Source organism: Hetaerina americana, unplaced genomic scaffold (genome assembly GCF_022747635.1).
Source record: "Hetaerina americana unplaced genomic scaffold, ioHetAmer1.1.p SCAF_3, whole genome shotgun sequence".
NCBI lineage: Eukaryota > Metazoa > Arthropoda > Insecta > Odonata > Calopterygidae > Hetaerina > Hetaerina americana.
In genome coordinates this window covers 73,507,816-73,528,477 of record NW_027286874.1, presented here as the reverse complement: position 1 = coordinate 73,528,477, position 20,662 = coordinate 73,507,816, and the positions used below count along the sequence as shown (strand labels likewise).

General features: G+C 37.2%; 1 protein-coding gene across 2 annotated transcripts; it reads left to right on the top strand.

Moving 5' to 3' along the window:
- Nucleotides 1-2,357: 2,357 nt before the first annotated feature.
- Nucleotides 2,358-20,344, top strand: CycE (cyclin E). 2 transcript variants are annotated; one of them, XM_071587690.1, is made up of 11 exons: nucleotides 2,358-2,611; nucleotides 3,412-3,471; nucleotides 3,552-3,609; nucleotides 3,716-3,769; nucleotides 3,891-4,165; nucleotides 5,775-6,060; nucleotides 7,044-7,155; nucleotides 7,885-8,015; nucleotides 8,392-8,818; nucleotides 10,406-10,647; nucleotides 17,547-20,344. In XM_071587690.1, exons 2-11 carry the CDS (start codon nucleotides 3,461-3,463, stop codon nucleotides 17,805-17,807), a joined length of 1,857 nt encoding a protein of 618 aa, XP_071443791.1. In that variant the 5' UTR covers nucleotides 2,358-2,611; nucleotides 3,412-3,460; the 3' UTR covers nucleotides 17,808-20,344. The 2 variants fall into 2 exon arrangements, with proteins under 2 accessions (XP_071443791.1, XP_071443793.1); XM_071587692.1 differs by lacking the exon at nucleotides 2,358-2,611 and adding an exon at nucleotides 2,881-3,072.
- The last annotated feature ends 318 nt before the right edge of the window (nucleotides 20,345-20,662 follow it).

Sequence of the window (20,662 nt, the reverse complement as noted above, 5' to 3'; positions counted from 1 at the left end):
GATATTGCATTTCGTTACGATTTTGTTCAGTGTTTACATTTTAACGGCGGAAAATTTGGATGCCTAGATCACGTATTCGTTTGCTGTCAAAATGGAAAACTGTCACAATGAGTGGACTTTGACATCCTTGCAGTTCAATATAATATTTTGTGTTTTTTAATAGCATATGCGTAGGTTAGTGATGTTAAATATTCCACATTATACAATGTACGGTTCTTTCTAGGATATTCTTAAACTAGAAGATCGACAATCATGTTTCCGGTTTTGTTTTAATCAAAATTAATATAATTTGCAGCATATGCCATTTATAAATTCTTAGGACTAGATGAAAAATGTAAGGGAAGGGTAAATATGCCTCTTTAAACCTGATTCTACTGAAAATCTCACTTCTGCGTTCTTCTTCTCTCACGATTATCTTTGTCATTCCTATGAGATGCGTGTAACTTACCTATGGCACTCTTTACTGGCTCTATTTAATCCAAATTATTTGCGGAATATTCTCATTGGATTTTTGTTCGTATTAGGCAGAGCTTAATTTGGCCTACCTAGGTTTGGGGATTATCAATGTATATCCCCGACTATGGTTCCATTTATTATGCAGGGGCAACGGACTTTTCTTCTTCCTCGCGTAGAAACACTTTTATATCCTTATTTTTAACGTCCTTAATTGTATAATTTCAAATTTACATTTGAATTGCAATACAACTGATTGAACAAATTTGCCCCGTTCAATGAAATACCTAAAACTATGAATAAAAACATTAGGTGAAATTTTCTCTGGCACATTTTGAAAAATATTTTTTTCGGTTCCACATAAGGATCAAGCACTTCCCTCTGCTTTTATTTGTCAGAAATTGTATCAATGAAAGTGACTTTTTCACTGTGGCAGTTAAAGTGAACTTGATTTTAGATATTTGAGTGCCTATTTGTGAAAAATTATATTTCTAGACTGTGCTATTGACTAAGGACGTCCACCGCGATTCATTTCGGTGAGTCATGTTTTTATTCTTAACCCCTAATGTAGAAGACTGTAAGGAACACTTCAAATGTGTATCATGTTAAGCTGCATTCAAGACAACTTATGAGGTGTTCTCTATGCATTCAACTGATTGCCACCGAAACAGTAAAGTTCCAGTAATGGATCAAAATGTGAGCATTTCTCCAAGGCTGGATAAGGGTTCTACTGTCTTTGAGAACCATTCTGCTTCCGGGCTAAGCTTGCTTGGGTCCGGTAATAATGCCATCACCATGGGTGCGAGGAAACCTCTGCCGCTACTGACGAAATCAGTATATGCATATCATTCAGCATAAACAATTTTGATAATACTGTCATACATTGTATATGTAAGTAATACTGCGGCTTGAACTGGTAGGCAAAGCCAAATACTCGAGAATCCGTTTTTGTATCTAGGCAATTGAATTTACGTTTTGTTAACTTGAGGCCTCATTATTCGTTATTTCTCTTGAGGCAAATATCCCATCATGAAAATGCTTTTGTTTTTATTCTCATTCATACATCAATCCATGAAATTGTGTCGTATGTCCATGATCCTTATCATTGTGGCCATATCTATTAGAACGTCATTTTATGTCGATGAAATATGTTATCTGAACCGCGGTTATGTCTGGAATTCGCATATTTTTTTTAAAAATTCAGGTGGATATCTTCAAGAGAATTTTATTTTTTTAATTCTACACTTGTAAAAAAGCACTTTCGTTACTCGAAGAAAAATATCTGCCTTGATTGATCTGGACAATCCATTGCTTTGGTCATATCGTCTCTTATTGTTTTTACTGAGATGCATCACTGGAACATGAGTACCGACTGTAAGTATTCAAAGTTTCTCATATCATATTAAATAATTTCATCTAATTTTTTATATACCTCAGGACACCAGCTCATTTTGTGTACAAAGATACCAATTTGTTACACATATTTGCTAAGCTGAAATACCCTAGAATATGCAGCCAAGGTTTAATCGCCAATTATGGTAGATTATCATAGTTGCTGCGGCTGATTGAGATCAGTTTTTGAGGCACACGAACAGCAGAAGTTAATCAAATTAATCATCCCGTTTAATCTCATTAGATGCTCAATTGCCATAATCTTGGCGGGAATTAGTGAATTCCCGCCTCCCTGATCACTGCCCTACACGCAGCCGCTGCGATCAGCTGAGCGACAGCTGGGGGGATGTAGGGGGACTCGAGGGACTGCTGCCGACCACCCCTACCGCTACCGAAAACTTTTCTACCAATCAGAGATTACGACGCCCTGGTTAAGTCAGCGCCCTCCTCGGGCAGTTATTTTTTCGTATACCTTTCAAGGCAGGATTTCGTAGCGGGAAGTAGTGGGCAAACTTTGCAAATTTCAGCAGCTAAGGCTATTTGTCTCATGGACTATTGACCAGGAATTCTTGTTGCTACGTTGATGCTCATCGATAGTTACACGTTTATTGTACATACGTACGTGTATAATTGTCGATTTATTTTGGTTTTGGCGGTGATGTAGTTTCCCGCCGTAGCATGCAACGCTTGAACAATTCAGGAGATTGCTATTGGTTTTTGTTGCTGAAATTGGTATCCGAGGAGAATATGATTCGAAAAAAATAAAGTAAGTTGTACATAATTGATATTTTGATAGCAACTAATAGAATAAGAACCTAAGGTATACTTAATGTAGTCCACGTCCCCGGGAAACTAAGCGTGCGAGTATTCTTTTGTTTATTGCTCAACACGAGTAGAAAGCTCCTATTAATTGTGTTATTTCATTCCTAATGGCAATATAGAAGTTTTTTCTATATGTTCTCCATAATTCTGATACGATAAAACTCTGAAGCTCACTTTCGCGCGCATTCTTATGCATATTGCGGTGGCCATAGTTTCGAAGTTGTTTTGGCTTCGATAAGTTTTTATGATTACCTCTCGGTGAATCATTCAGTCATCTATTACTTCCCGAAGAAGTGGGTTATTTGCTGAAGATTATTTTTCAGTCCAATATTATCTGGGAATACTTAACCAAACAGTAGCCTCGAATCGCGGTTGGGCGGTCATGGCGCCGACTTAGATGGTCCGGTAATTACTAATTATTTAACTAACTAGGCTATTTTTATTGACTTCCTTGGCCGAGAAAGTAATTTTTTGATTCCTCATTTTATCTGCATCATTATAGAGGTGCAGGGTTTCTTTGTGTCGTCTTCTCGCATGCGATAATTATACCGCCAAAGAACATGCCCAACTGTTACACGTCATTTGCGAATATCAATTGCTTTTACTTCATGGTATCCAAATTACTTGATGCTCTACGAAATTTTGATGTATGCAAGAAGTGGATGTTCTTGGTTTCTTAATTATGAGCTAAATCATCCCTTTGTGTCTATATAATTACACAATTTTCAACTTCGTTTTTTGTAGCTGTGTACAGCCCGAGTTGGAAACAGGACCTATTTAAGATACTTGGAAAATGCGGGAAAGGTATCATCCTATAAAATTATATTGTAATGTTATATATACGTAGTCTTGATCAGCAAAAATTAATGTATTTCCTTTCTTAGGTCTTCAAATACATCAGGAATGGGCACCCGCAAGAGGAAGTTCAGAGAAGACGACCAGGTAATTTATTCATAACTGTGCAGTAATTGTGTAATTTTTTATTCATATCATCAATATTCCCCATTTATTGAGTTTATTTTTCATTGATGGCCTCAATTTATTTCAGCTGGATGAAGATGCAGTATGGCAAGAATCCAAAAGACAAGCGGTCCAAGTAGAGGTAATATTAAATTTTCAAAAAAGTTCAATTCTATCGTCAATTATTTAAAATTTACAAGCTATAATGAAATGAAATTGAATGTTTTTACAATCCATTTTCTGTTACATTTTTATCATTTTAGGTTGCCTGGTCGTCATCTCCTGATCGATGGGCACAACGTGTAGCAGAGGAGGTGCTTTCAAGCAGTACCACGGACGCAAATTCGGATCTTGAGCCGGTGTTATTGGATGGTCTGTCTATCGGGAAAGATGACCAACCGGGAGTAGTTGATGAAATTATACTGACTTCTGAAGATCCGGATACATCGGAAGAAGCAAACAAAGAAAATGCAGATGGTGGGCAGCCATCTATCTCTCCCAATGTGGAAACTGGAGAACACAGTTGTAAATCATCCCAGTAAGTTGAGATTGTATGTCAATTATAAGGGAATTAATTGATTGTTGGCCATTTCAAAAATTTCAGTATGCTTTATGTACAAATCCTCGGGTGTTTGAAGTGACGTTATCTTAATGTGCACTTATTTAATAATGATATCTTAGCATTAGGCATTTTGTTCAACCTCTTATGAAAACCTCGTTAATGCTTGGGCCTCTATCCGAGCCAAATAAAATTATTTTTGCTTTACGTGCCTCCCTCACTAAAGATAAATACTCGGTGACTGAAATACTGGCGTGAATATCCTCTCGCTTGTCTGGTCGAATCCATGCAATATTTGGTCTTCTAATTCAAGGTTAGATGTCTCACAGCTAGAAGCCTTGCATATGCGAGCCCTGAATTTGTGAAAAGACTCCTTTTCTTTTCCCATCCATAGTGCACATTACCATACTTTCAGTGTTCAATGGCCATAATTGGGTAACTACTACTTCTTCATTTATGAAAGTAGTTATTATTATTACTTTTTATTTACCCAGAGATCACAATACAAAAATACCAGGTATGTGGTATATGTACATGATATAAGGCACATCAAAAAGGAGCAAAGACACAGGCTCAATTAAGATACATAGAAGAAATGATTCTCGCAGTTAGGTTTCCTGGTGATGATTCTAATAGCTTTCTTTTGCATTTTAAAGATGGTTTGAGAAATAGCAGCTGATCCCCATAATATTATACTGTATGTTATATTTGAATAAATTTCCCCATAGTATAAATTGAGTAGTGCAGTTTTACTTGCAGTTTCATATAGGTGTCTTAATAAGTAGCAAGTTGAACTGAGCTTGTGTTGAAGGGCTTTCACACGAGTATCCCAAGAAATATTTGCACATAGAGAAATACCTAGAAATTTGCATTCTGTCGCATGCTCAATTGATTGGTCATTGAGTTTTACCAGCAGGTCATCTGACACGTTCTTATTGCGTGTAAAGTATACTATTTTACTTTTATTTACATTTAAGTCGAGAAGGTTTTCTGTACACCACTTGTTTATTGCAAGTGTGACAGGCTTAGATTTTTCTACAAGGCTGGGATATGTTTGTGTTGATATTATTACATTAGTGTCATCAGCACACAATGTTTCTATAACTTTGGGGTACTTTTCGTTGAAAATTAACTAATGGTTCGGGAAATCATGTTGGAAGTAGTCTGTTGTTGGTTTTGTAATGGAAGAATAGGTCATGAAGTGGAAGAGGTATTAAAGACAGAGGCACGATAATGGTTGGTAGGAAATATCTGAAATTGGCTGCAAAGTACATTAGAAGCAATTGCATTTAATCCAACTTGTACTGTTCAGATTAATGGCATTTACTTAATTTTTTATTTGCTTTCTGATCTATGGTTAATTGATAATCTTTTTAAAGTTTTTCCCTTTCTTGGTCAGAGATTCAAGGGAGCGTAATTGGTTTGATTGTTTTCCTGACTGAATACTTTTTGAGACACTAGGGACGTGATACAGTGAAACAGATGTTTTAACATATTATGCTTATAATATTTAATGATGAAAATTATTTCATTTGAATTTGGTTTGGCCTATGGTGTTTTACATGTATTTTCAATTCTTCTTATAAAGGTCGGACAAGGAAATACCATCTGCTCTGTCTCCCTGGCTGCTTACCCCACCTTCTCTTAGCACTCAAACTCAACAGTTGGAATCATTGTCTTCAGAAACAGTCTATGGATCTCCTCCAAGAATGCCATTACCTTCGGGTTTGGATTGGGCTGACTCAAGTGAAGTGTGGGATATATTGGTCAAAAAGGATAGGCACTGGGGTACATTAAGAAACCCCAACTATTTCTCGACCCACCCATCTCTGGAGCCAAGGATGAGATCGATATTACTGGACTGGCTCATGGAAGTATGTACCTTTTAATTTTTGACTTCCTTTAATTTCATCATCTGTGAAAACTTGGTGAAATGAATTAATTTTGTTTGAGTTAGTCAAGATGCATGGGAAAGTTATACAATATTTTTTGTTTTCCGAAATTTTTGTCTCTCTATAATAGTCAAATTCTGCGTTCATTGGGGTCAATTTAATGATACAGTAATTCCTCCTGGTTGATAGTTAGTAATGGGCTTTAGTATGAATTATGTTGCTTTAATCCCTGAATTTGTTCAAAGGGACTCTCAATACAAGCTTTTACACCAATTCCAGTGGGTTGGTTAAACTTCATAAAGAATGCAGTTTTCATTCTGATTTTTATGCAACTGCAATATCTCTAGTCTTTTAGTCTCTTTGAGTTACCTGGCTAGGTGTTTGCATTTATGTTTTGACCTTGACTTTCAAAGCAGTGATTTTTTTCTGACCCGAAGGCTGTGCAAGTTGCTGGTACCAAGACATTCCTGTAACCTTTGAAATCATCTCTGTGACTCTTCTGAAACCTGACATTTGCAAAGTAATAATGTAGTTCATTCTCAAGTGTGAATTTTTGACCTTGGTAACTTCGAAAAAGTTAGATCTCTACTTTGGAAAAAACTCCTAATGTGAAGCCATTCCATGGCACAGTTAAAGTAAAGTTATTATTGCACTTCTTTTGCATTCGGAAATCTCATGTAAAAATAATAAATCATAATATAGAGAAATCTTTCAAATTTCAAGCCTGTATCGTAAGTTTTCAGTCATAAGCAACTTGAATCACATGTTCATTTAGAGCAGGGATAAGTCATTTTTTTGCTGCAAGCTATTAATTTTTTAGTTTTTGCTATCCCTTTCAGGCTGTTTGAAAAATGAAATCCTATTGTCCTCCCGCATCAGCTGATGCATTCACTACTTAAGGATAATGCTGCTGTTGCTTTTGTCTACTTGTCCACTGCAATATACTGGAATTTATATTTATCTAGGTTTGTGAGGTGTACAAGCTTCATCGGGAAACATATTACTTGGCACAAGATTTCATTGATCGGTTTCTTTCCGATCAGCAGAATGTTCCAAAGCAGCAGCTGCAACTCATTGGTATGCTTTTATTTAAATTATTTTAGATGTTGTTTTGTGGTGTTCAATTTGTTTTTCTTTGCTGTGTATTTTGTATTGAAAATTTTCCAACATTTCCAATGGCCTTTTATATTGAATGGTGCTCCCAGCAGCAATAAATAACAGGCAAGGCTTACTAGTTTTCTTGTTTTAAGAGTGCCCTGCTGATTAAAATGACTTTCTTACTTTTATTTTAAAATGACTTTTAAATCAATTAGTACTGTTCATGGGCTTGAATACCTAAGGTTCTCAGTTCCTCAGATCGGCATCTCTTTTTACCTTAAGTTATGTCAATAGATAGTTGCAGATCACATAAATTTGCTCTCAGATCAAAGGAAAAAAAACTTTGTTCAGGGTAATCAGCGAATCTTGCGTGCTGTCAAACTTTAATGAGCATTGGAAAATCCTTGAAAATTATATCTTGAATTAAAGACATATGCTATAGATCATGAAAACGTAATATTCTTACTTTCTAGTTTGTGGGTGGTGTGTGGTATATTTATTTTTGCTGCTTTCATTTTTTTAGATCTTAAGGAGTAATTTTGAGCCACCAAAAGATTATTACTCTCACTTTTGGGAAAAGGCTAGAATTAGATATATTATTCCCAGGTATCTTGTATCTCTTTGCCATCAGTCCCAATGTTACTGCCGATAGTGTTTCCATAGTGTGAAAACTAGGTGTTGACTTGTTTCTCTCTTGATTGGTTTCAGGTATCACCTGCCTTTTTATTGCTGCAAAAGTGGAAGAGATTTACCCACCAAAGATAAGTGAATTTGCATATGTCACAGATGGTGCTTGTGATGAAAATGAAATTTTAGAAAAGGAACTGATAATACTTAAGGTTAGTACTAGATTAGTACAGGTGCATGGGGAAATGAGATACAGAGCTATCATTTATTCTAGGTGAATTTAACTTAATGTGAACAATTGCATTATGATACATGCTTTCATTAATCTTTGTATATTCAGCATTCTCTGTATATTTTTTAGTTTTATGCTGGCCATCTAGTTTTTTATCTCATTATGTTATAAATAAGTTAGCTTTAATATTATCTGGACATATGAATACCATTTGGCAAGCCTCTGATTTCTTGTTCAAGAAAATTTTTATCTAATAAATAATTTTTTAGGCATGATGGGAAAGTATTACTTTTATTAAATTGTAATAGCAATCAAAGGAATTCTCCAAAGCAATGAATGTGATGTTTTCTTTTTAGGCTCTGAAGTGGGACTTGTCTTCTGTGACCATAAATTCTTGGCTCACAATATTCTTACAACTCTATGGCCAAGATGGGACTGAAACAAAAGATGATGATGATGAATTGGCAGAGCAGGAGAGGGAAATGGTGGCTGAATGCTCATCAGTGGGGAAGCAAAGGGGAGAGATGACTCTAATGAGGCATTCTCGTCGAAGACGTGGTAGGAGGAGAAGTTTCCTACCGAATACTCCTTCAAACATACTGAAGCCTCCCTCTGGCTCAACCTTTGTGTTTCCTCAATTTCCTGGCATAGCCCTGGTCCGTGCTGCATTTCTATCAGATTTTGCCACTCTGGATGCTGGGGCACTTAAGTTTCCATACTCAGTCATTGCAACGTCTACAATATACCACACTTTGTCGAAGGAGATTGCCCTGTCTGTCTCAGGTGAGTTCTGCTTATTTACCCATTTGTAATAACAGGTCGGTCTGGGAGAGAATGATTGAGTTAATTAGATACGCTGATGTTTCCTCCATGTCTTTTTGAAATTAACTGTAGGCTACTTGTTTTGTGACAGCATAGCACATTCTACACAAATGCTCATAAGCAGGTCTTTGTCATGTAGGTGATCTTCAAAATTTCAACATTAGGTTTGAATTATTTGAGGAAATATTAAATATTTATATTCAATGCCAAAGCCTCAATTCTGTAGATAATTGGCATACGTAGTGATATTATTTTTATAGATATGGCAATAATGAGGAAAAATTAAGAACAGGGTAATTAAAATTACTGATTATATGTTACATGGCAACCCTTGATGGGGAAAATTTATTGCATTGAGGTTTTCCATATGATAACTATGCCCTGGGGAAAAAGTATGGTAATTGAATGGTTTATGAAGTACTCCATTCAGCAGGGTCTGGTTCAACACTTCCTTTAAAATATCAGCTACATGTATTTCTTGAAGACTTGATTCTGCCAGGACCATTGATTTTATTCAGGAGAGGAATTCTTAATAATGTCGTTCATTCTATGAAGCTGTTACTGTTATTAGATGACCATTAGTTTTCATTGTGCTTGGGGACATGGCCACATAGATTCCAGGGCTTCTGTTCAGTCTGAGCAGTTTTCTACATGCTTATTTCATGGGATACATGTCCTGTGGTTTGTAAAGGGGAATTGAACTAATATCAAGTAGGAATTTGAAACAATCAATATATTATGAAGTGGAAAGTTCCTGTATTTACTTGTATGAGTAGTGTGTGCTTTTTTAGAGGAATCATTTGCAGTGCATTTGAGCGAGGATAATCAATGGGTGTCAGAAGTCCTGTCTGTTACACTTGATGTTAGCAATATTTCATTTTATCCTTTTCAACTAACAGCTTACATGGTGGATCAATTAAAATCCTGAAAAGTCTGAATGAGTATATTCATCCTAGGTGATCCGATAAATGGTGAACTGTGGAAGCCTCCTGTTTGTACCATTTACTCTGTTTCACTGCAGAAAAATTTCCTTCCTCTTAACTATGGGGGTCGTTACAATGCTGGTTGTAAATTGGACTTGAGATTCAATACATTTGGCTGAAAATTACTTTTTACTAATGTTGTGTGCACATGTGGGTATAGAATAAGATGATGATATTCTTATTGGATCCGGTATTATTGTGGTTTTCCTCTCTTGTTGTTTAATCCATTGATGATAAAATTACATAGCTAGCATATTGCAGCTTTAACAGGTGTGTGCTAAAACTTTGCCTCAAGTGTTTTCCATTGCTAATATTTGAAATCAGATCCATTCATTTTGATTTAGGTACTTACTCTGAAAAAGTCAAGCCTCCTTCCCTCCCAGAGTTCAATATAAGTTAAATTACCTTTTAAATATACTAAATAAACTGTTATTTATAGAATAATCTTTGATGATATGTGAGAGAAAGGAAGGCCATTATAGATCAAGATTAGCACTGTGGACCCTATCTTGGCCAGGTCTCTCTGGGTAATGATAACTTTTCAACCATTTGTTCCGTTCTTCAGGTTTTCGATTTGCTGACATAAAACTGTGTGTTGACTGGATGTCAGCTTTTGTCATAGAGCTGAAAGAGTCGGGAGCTATGGCACAGTTACCAGCGCAATTGGAATCTGTGTGGACTCGACTAGGCCTGGGCACGTCTGGTGATGGGGGAACACGAGGATCCGCTCTCCTAAAAACAATACCTCGACTGGTTGTGGACGATTCTCATAACATACAAACACATCTAGTGGATCTGGATCTCTTGGTAAGAAAGTTCACTTGATTGTGACGTTGTCATTTATTAGGTATATTTAAGGTGTGAAAAATGTTTATCAGTTGTGGTGTAGTGAATAATTTTTGCTTTTGGAAGAGAAATGATAAGCCTTATTATTAATTGACCAATGGAATCACTGTAATGTTGAGTATATAGTCTATATTTTTATACCTAGAAGACATATTACAATTTAAAATCATTTTAGGGGCTAGAAATTGAAAAATACATTTTTTCATCATTTTATAACTTGAACAATTCATTCTTCTTTAGTCCTGAAATTTGGCAAAACTTGGAATAATGGTTTCTCTTCCACCTATTGCATATACTACACTACATGGCCATATATACCCTCATTTTATAATAAAAATTTTAATTCCAAATCATTTTTGTTTGGTTTGGTTGTGAATAAGTTAAACATTAACAAGTTTTGTTCAACTCTTTTAGTTACCCATAACTCTTTAGTTAGTTTTTCTCTTAAGTTTATTTTATTAGAAAAAAACTCAATGTAAAGCATAATATTATGATATATTAAAAGTTAGCTCACCTAATGAACCTGGATTTTCAACTGAATAATTTTAGACATGCCAGGCAACAGGGCAATGGGTGTGAAGACTTCCACTTCAATTAGGCTATTTTTCCTTGCATTGTGAAACATTACATCCTTAAGCATTTATTATGTTAAAGTTTTTCCGTGAGAAATCGTGCAATGTTTTGATGATTTCAAGTGAGTAAACCTTTTTTTCCAAAGAAACTGCGGGAGATGCCGCAACAGTAACTTTTAACGGAGTCATCCGCTAATGTGCATTTCAATGCAACAATTTCAGAGCGTAAAAATCATTCGCCTTGACTGGGATTCGAACCCAGATCCCTCAATATCCGGTCGAGTGCTTTAGCCACTTAAGCTACCGAGGCGTCCTCTTAAACTCTGAAATTTTGGGGCTTTTAAAGGAACTAGATGTTATGACGAAATACCGTACATACAATGTCACATGCATTTGTAGTCGTGCGCGAGGCGCCACTGTCCACGAGGTTAAAGCCAACTTTAAACACGTATGGTGTTTTCCCTTTGACAAATTCCAAAGAAACTGCGGGAGATGCCGCAACAGTAACTTTTAACGGAGTCATCCGCTAATGTGCCAGAGTTTAAGAGGACGCCTCGGTAGCTTAAGTGGCTAAAGCACTCGACCGGATATTGAGGGATCTGGGTTCGAGTCCCAGTCAAGGCGAATGATTTTTACGCTCTGAAATTGTTGCATTGAAACCTTTTTTTGTTGCTTTAACTTGAGAATGGACTCTGATTCTCAGGCTAATGCAACAAGCATCAATCCTGACTTAGTTCAATAGAGTTAATTTGTGTAGATAGCTCCACAAGTTTGTCTTTCCATTTCTATTATTTTCTTTTGCTTTATTTGGAAATGTTTTCCACGCATAAACATGAAATAGGACAATGGTAGCAAAATATCAGCAAATGTTGAAATAGTGTGTTCTAATTACTAATCAGAGTTATGAAATAGTATGAATAGTTTCAGGCGTAACTTTGTGGAATGATTCCATTATGAATCATGGTAAAACAAAACTTTGTAACTCCACATGAAAAATAAGATTATTAGAGCTAAGAAGCTAATAAGTTTTACTAAGTTTTTTCAACATTAGTCAACATGAGATATTGTTTGGATAGTAAAGATGTATGATAATAAAGAAATAAGAGAAATGCTGGCAGGAGGTGAATTGAGGAGAGAAGAGAGATACAAAACAAAAGTGATAATCTTGGAATGGATGTGCATAGTAAGGAGTGTTAATGGGTTGTTATAATATTATATAAATGAATTTTGAGTATGCTTAAGGCCTGTCAATGGGGAGATTACATATGGCGAGTTAAGACAATGCATCATTGGGCATATCATCCAATTGTTAGGGGCTCATTTGTTTCCCTTTTATCAAAAAAAGTTACCACTGTAAAATTTTGTAATGAGATGGCGCTGACATTGAGTAAATGGAAGAAAAATGCCAAATAATATGAAGAACAATAGTCAAAGTGTGTGATTTTTAGTGCATAGGGATATCTAATTTCTCTTAAGTGGTATATGAGGCCTAGGAGAGTCTTGGTTTTATTTTTGACTTCCTAGATATGGCCAGAGAATTTTATTTTGCTACCTCATAGACCCTTGACTGAGGTCTCTAGAACTGGTGGTTTTTAGAGATGTTGACACAGTACTGGACGTAATGTTGAGGTTAAGTTTCCAGAAATTGGAACATTTCATTTGAATTGGCAACAGTGGGTTAATTTCATGTGATTACCACCTATGAATATTTTTCCACTTAAGGTCATATTGTCCACCATGCCGTGCACAAGCTGAACGAACCATTTGAAGTATTCATTCTTTGACGATTAAACTAAGAATGACATTTCATAGCTGTATTATGTTTAGGTATCTAAAGGTACAAATAAATGAAGAGCAGCATGGTATTTTGAGGCTTCTCTCATGTTTTGCCATTCTTTCATTTGGAGATGTCGTTTTCTTTACCTCCAAGCAGGTATGATAGACCTCACTTGAGAAATGAAAAAGTAGTAACTTTGTGATTTCACAGAAAATTTATTTCAATACGACCCGGGTTTCGATATTCAACGTCACTTTCAGATAACAACTCTTACAGACATCCATCTACAGGGTTCGTCCGGAAAATAAGTGTACTGATTTTTTCCCGCCGCTCCAGGCGCGCCCAGCACCGCTCTGACGGGCTGCGATTGGAGGGGGGTATGTTGGCAAGCGACGCTGAAAAAGGCAGTCGGCTCTGAGCTGTGGTGTAGTGAGGAGCTCTGTTAACGCGAACCTCCACGCTCGACCCACGTCACGGAACGCGATGCCGAAGTTTTTGGAGCAGCGCTTTTCCATCAAATTTGCGGTAAAGCTTGGGAAATCGTCTACCGAAACTGTCGGTGGCACAAGATGTTCGTGGAGGGCAGAGAAGAGGTCGACGACGAACCACGGCCTGGACGCCCATCAACGACACTCACCGACGAAAATGTGCGAAAAGTTCGCGATGTACTGAACTCTGATCGTCGTCTTAGTGTTCGGATGATAGCAGAACAGTGTAATGTGCCAAAAACAATAGTGCACGAGATTATTAGGCACCAATTACGGATGCGAAAAATTTGTGCAAAGTTGGTGCCGAAAGTGCTCAGTGATGATCAAAGACTCAATCCATTATTGAAATAGAAAGAAAGACTCGTACTTTTCCACAGATTTTATTATACGGCACGACGCGTTTCACCGACTTGCGGCATCATCAGGTACAAATTTGCAAAACAGACAGAGCAAGCATATATACCCTCAGGACAGAGTGGGGGCGGGGAGGGTTGGAAGGATTTGAGAGGGGTGGGGGCTCGCAGGTGCGTTGATGGATTGTTTTGACCATTTCCAGGCTAATTTCTCGGAGAGGAGTGGGGAGGGGTATGGGAATAATTGCTCATTACAAAGTGTCGTGTTGGGGTTCACCAAGTGCCTTCTAATCTCTAATTGCTCGAGAGCGTCCATTTTTAATCCTTTTGGGAGTGTGTGTAATATCTCTGGGACAAAGTCACTGCTGTGGTTGAATTCTAGTAAATGCTTGGCGAAGAGAGAGTTGTTATTCTGATTTTTGTGACACCTTGCGTGGTCCTTGACTCGTAACTTGATATTCCTGCCGGTCTGACCGACATAAACGCTGTTGCAATCCTCGCATTTCAGTTTATAAATGCCTGATTTGAGAAGGCTATCCTGGGTGTCTTTTCCATTGGCTAGAAGTTTGGAGAGGGTTATGGGTGGGTAGAAGGCTGCTTTGAGTGAGGTGGGTAGGCAGTTGGAAATCCTATATGAAAGATCTCCCAGAAACGGGATCGAGCACCACTTAAAATCTTTAGATACTGCGGGCTGAGATACGAAAATGCTTTTTATGGCCATTGCTTTTTGTTTTTTCCGTAGTAATGTGTCAACTAGTTTGGGGTTGAAACCATTGTTGGTAGCTATATTAGTGATATTCACGAGTTCAATTTTGAAGTTTTTGGGGGAAAGGGGGATGTGTAGGAGGCGGTGGATCATGGAGTGGAGGGCTGCGTGTTTGTGAGAAAAGTGGTGTGCGGAATCATTAGAAATTATATGGTCTGTATATGTGGGTTTCCTATAAATTGCAAATTCGTGTCTATTATCCCTAATTGTGATTGTGAAGTCGAGGAAGTTGATGGTGCCGTTGACGTCTTTTTCCATGGAGAAGGAGATATTCCGATGAAGAGTGTTTAGGAAATTAAGGAAGGAGTCTGTCGGTTGGTTCCGGTCCATAGGCATAGTATATCGTCCACGTAACGAAACCAATAGCCCACGTTATTGTTATGCTGATTGTCAGCATTAAAAAGATGTTCTTCTACAGAATTGAGGAAGACTTCGGCTAGGAAGGGGGACAGTGGGGAACCCATAGCTAACCCATCCGTTTGGCTGTAAAGGGTGTGGTTGAAACTAAAATAATTCTGGTTAACTGTCATTTTGATGAGGGGGACCAATTCGTCTGAGATATTTTGGGCAATGGTGGAATCCTTGAGTAGTCCTTCCACCCTAAGCAAAGTTTCCGATATTGGTACGCAAGTAAATAAATTGCTAATGTCGAAGGAGACTAGCCTCGCTTTTTCCGGGACATCAATATCTTTCAATTTTCGGGCTAGTTCTATAGAGTTTTTAACTCCATATTTAGGTTTAAAACCTGTGAGATCTCGGAGCAAAACGTCTAATTTTCGTGCCAGAAGGTGTGAAGGGGCGGACACAGCTGAGATGACAGGCCGAATAGGTATGGCTTTTTCGTGTAATTTGGGGAGTCCGTACAACCTGGGGGCGGAGGGGTTCATTTGGATTAAACTAAATTTTTCCCTAGCATTTAAAAGCTTACACTTGAACACGGCACGTTTCACTTCACTTTGGAAACTCGCGGTTGGGTCTTTGGATAACGGAGTAATAGGATTGTTGTTGATGAACTCAAGGCACTTTTCCACATACACTCGTTTATCCAACACTACGACACTAGATCCCTTGTCAGCTTTCTGGATGATGAGGTCTTCCTTGCCAATAGTCTTCCTCAGGCGTCGGAGGGTGGACGTATGTTGCTGAAGGCTGGAAAAGCGGGTTGTTGTTGGCACTGCTTCCTTCAATGAGGACATGATGATTTCAGCAACTTGGTGTTTGGTAGCCAGAGATTGGTTCCGAAGGGCAACCTCGCAATCTGCGGCTAGATTTTTAATGTCGGCTTCGGAAACTTTCTTAGAGGGAGCAAACTTCAACCCTTTCTTTAAGATATTACTCTCCTCCTCAGTGAACGTATGATGACTAAGGTTGACAACTCTTGCGGCCGGAACAAATTTCGATACTGTGCGGGGACCGTTTTCTTTAGTAGTGCACTGGTAATTTTGAGGTGGACTATTAATAAGGTTACTCAGTTTTTTCCCCTGGGTTGCATATTTGCGAGAAGAGATTTTACTCACTAGTTCTTTTACACCATCCACAAATGTAATCCATTCCGCAAAATGTAACTTAGAGCAAAGTTCTACGTGCAGACAGAACAAATAATGTGCAAAGGAATCCCTTCTTGCATACCACAGTTTCAGTTCCTCCCTTAACCACTGGATTTTCGCCTTGCGTATCGCTCTGATGGCCGTTGTGGACGACGAAGTGGCACGAACCTGGACGTACGCTGGGAACACTCCGTTTTTGAGGCAACTGCTATTGAAGAGAATATTCAGAGATGCACTGCTGTATTTCACCGAAAGTTTTAAGTAAAGTTTCGCCTGTAATGCCATACTAGCTTTGCGAATATATTCAATAATGGATATCAATTACTTCCACGAAGTGAAGCCTGAAACAATAGAAAGACTCAATCGTTTGGAAATCGCGACACAACTTTCGGATCACTGCAAAAATGATCCACATTTTCTTTCTGTTCCCGAAGATAAAGAGGAGTTTGAAAGGAACGCGATACGGGACTTTGGACGCCGTCAAAGAGGCCGTGACGACGTGTCTTCGAGAGGTTCCCGATGATGCCTTCACGGGAGCGTTCCAGGAATGGGAACGCCGCTGGAACAAGTGTATCGACTCACAAGGGTCCTATTTTGAGGAATATTAGCTTAAGATATGTAAAAGTGTAATAATTTTTTTTCCCTGAGCTCAGTACACTTATTTTCCGGACGAACCCTGTATATATGCTGCACTCGGGTTGAGGTGGGAAGTGAGCAATGATTGTAGGAGGAAAGGGTAGAAAGCGGGAAGAAGTCCACTTAGGGGAGCACTCCTAATCCTAAATAAGTCCTTGAAATATCTCTGAGGTCGAGGGAGAGTTTGGAGGAAGTAGAGGGATTTTTCCAGCATTAGCATGGGTGTCGAGTAGTGGTAGGTGTAGGAGGAGGAGTGGGAGGTTTACAAAAGGCCATGAACAATATTCTCTTTGAAGCATACACTTTTTAAAATTAAAGCTGCTCTAAAGCGTCTAATCTAAGTCCTTTCTTTTCAACATGTAAAATTCCAAATTCAAAGTCACTATTGTGGTTTTTTTTTTTCAATAGTTACTATGACACTTATGGTTTCCCAATCATTTGCATAATTGGATTTGGCTAAAAAGATGCAAGTGTGATAAATTCCTGGACCTTCTGCAATTAGGCTTGACACTTTTGAACATTCATGCATACTGACCCTTTAATACGTTTATAGTGATGAAAGTCTGTGTCAGATGAAACATAAGGATCCTGCCCAGCACACCTGTGCTGCTAGAGGCTGCTGACTTCATTGTGTGGTTTCTAGTATTTACAATCAAATGAAGCTCTTAAATAATATTATTTTTGTCATTTGTATCTCTCATGGTAAATTTTTCCTCTTCAGGAAAAGGCCCAGGAAAGACTGTCAAGGTTGAGTTCCTCAAAAGTTGCAACTCCTCCATTAGTTTTAACTCTTTCAACGTCTTCGTCTCCGACGTCAAGCAGAGACACCGATGAATCATCACCTGCCAAATCATTGGCCCTACTCACCCCACCTGCAAGCAGTGTTAAGTCATTAGCGGGATCATCATCAATAGGGAATGTCAACATCACTCCAAGCACTGCCTCCACTTCATATCATTCTGCTGACTTTTGTGTGGGTTGATATTCCTCGTGGTGGTTGTGAACTTCGACGCACACTGTACACAAAAGTGTGGGGCCTCATTGTTTGTTAGATGACTGCACACTGCCACATAAATGGACTGTGATTTGCACCCTGTGCTCTTGTTTGAGAATTGAGCATTTTGAGTGGTGTAATGGAGTGGAGTGGACACATCTTGTATCAAGTTTGTATGTTCAGTGATGTGAATTATGGGTGAGGTGATATTTTGTATACTTCTTTATGCATGTGAATCAAGTTTGTGTATGAATGAAATGATGATTGAGGAATTAACGTGCCAGTGTTTGGCTAATTGTTAAGTCTGAGGGTGTTAAAGTTCAAAATTTTAACTCCATCCTCCACACTAGTTGAGTGATTGTAAAAGAAAGCTATTATTCTAAATTATTCACGATCTGGATAGTGGGTTATGAGAACTGTGACTCATGTCCTACTGGGAATCTTAAAAAAATATTGTTATTACTTTTGTCACTGAAGGAGTATAGAAATTTCCACCAATGCTTATGTCTGCAAGGAGTTTGCGTTTATCTCAATACTTGATCCTCAGATTACATCATTAGATTTTGAGGAAGAAATTTAATTTCTGCTGTAGATTTGTGGAATATATCCAATTCTATGTTTTAAATCTATCTTGTGGAGTTGGTATTATTTTACAGTAATTCATCAGTTCTTTACTAATATTATGATTCACTTATTGTACATCTTATACACATGTTGGCAACACAACATGTCTGTAATACAATAATAATACAATAGCGGGTACCATAATATTGCAATGCTAAACAAAAGTTAGTCTTTTTCTCAAGTTTAAATTTCTGATTCATGGCAGTATTTCCTTCTTCAAAAAAATATGGTATCTTGTATCTGATTTTATATAATTTGAGTTTTCTTTTAGATTTGTACTGATTATTTGCTGGATATTTTTAGAATCATAACAGTAGTATCATTTTATTATTTGGCATTAACTCTTTAGCCTTTTTTTGACTTGTAACTTAACAATGTTTGTTGCTGGATATGATAGCTTAGTACTTTGCATGAAATCATAAGGATTCCTTAAACATTAAACTTTAAGCTAATATGGATTGTTGTTAATTGGGATAATGGTCAATTTGTGGTATCTGACCATGAACATATTTACAATGTTTTTGTCTTACGAAAATCCTAAATGACTGACAATAACCCTCTGTGGTGTTTCCCAACCTGTTGTGTGATATATGGACAGTACATAGGAGGCCCTTTCTAAATTAATTATTTTATAATATTTTTATAAGTAAGAAGCACAATGCATTTTAAGAAAAAGACTTCTATCAGGTTTCCTCGTTGTCCGGCATATTTATATACTTGCATTTTCCAACTTGCCTTGAGTAACTTATAATGAAGGTGATGGGAGTTGCCTTAGCTGATGAGTAGAATTCTGAATATTTATTTCCCTCTGCCTATACAGTTTTGTCCAACATTCCTATGTGGATCACTGTTGCTTGTCAAGTTAGTGATGACTTTCTGGAATGATTATTTATTTACAAATTGCTCTGTTGATGAAAATTTACTTTGGCGTGACACAATGTCCATTAGCCTGTAATGTACCCACAGAAAACTGATATTTCAACTTTGAAATGATCAAGTGATATGTAGTGTATCATGAAGAGTTAAATTGTTACCTGAAAGCATTGTCATGATATCCCATATGTTGTATGCTGCATATCATTATTCCAAGCTATGTAATTTAGTGACTATAACTCAGGAGGGAAAATTAACTTATGTATTACTGATGATCTAGTCTGTGTACTTTTTTTTAGTTGTTATGGTGTTACAAAATATTTTAATTGTTGTCAGTTTATCACGTACATTGAATGTTTTCGGTAGTTTTACCAAATGTTTTCATCTACACTTCCCTTGTAGAATTTTCTCGATTGCATTTCACTGTAACTGTTTCAAGTCCAACCACGGTATGAAATTGACTCATTAGTATAAGCACTGCTCTAAATCTCTGTGATGTAATTCGTGTGTGATCTCTAGTAATTGGATTGGACAATTTTAGACTTTGATGCATCATTCTATGATAAGTTGGATAAAAAATTGTTTTCACAACTTTGAATTGTGCTATTATCTGTTTTTCTATCATGTTATTTTCTAATATTGAAATGCCAACCTTAATTTTAGGACATGGGATTTGTGTGTGGTAGTTGGACTTTTTTTTCTTTAAAAGTGAGGCAATTTAAACTGTAAATTTTATTGCATACTTTTATAGTGCTCTTATACTTTTAGATTTTGATGTTTTTTTGACTTTTAACTGTAAGAGTGATATTTTGAGGCACAAGATGCATTGTATGCTGCTTTAAAATATATTAACTAATAAATTTTCCTCATGGGGCCTTAACTTGTCATAAAATTGTAGTATTATGAAAGCCAGTCGAAAATAAGTATGACATGTTGGATTTTGGAATAAAATATCAAAAATGTTTGAGATGATTTTCAAGTATTTGCTGCTCTCACTTAGTCTGTACAAGACCTTGTATATTAGTAGCACAATGCTGACATGGTGACTGATTTAAACCAAGCCGAAAGACCGGAGAAATGCAATTAAGTACATTTTCCTGCATCAGGGATAGAAAATGGTTGTCTTTCTTACAAATTTGCCATTATCGCTGTGGTGAGTCAGTTGTAAGCAACAGTGATTTAATATTTTGTTGAATTACTGCCTAAAATCCCAATTAAGTCTTAAATACATTGTTCATTCATATCACTCATGTTTTGTAACTTATGAAATGGCTTCTTTTAACATAAGTTTTGATAATATCATGGGATTCTAGAGAGAGAGAGATTGTTATATAATATTGCATTTT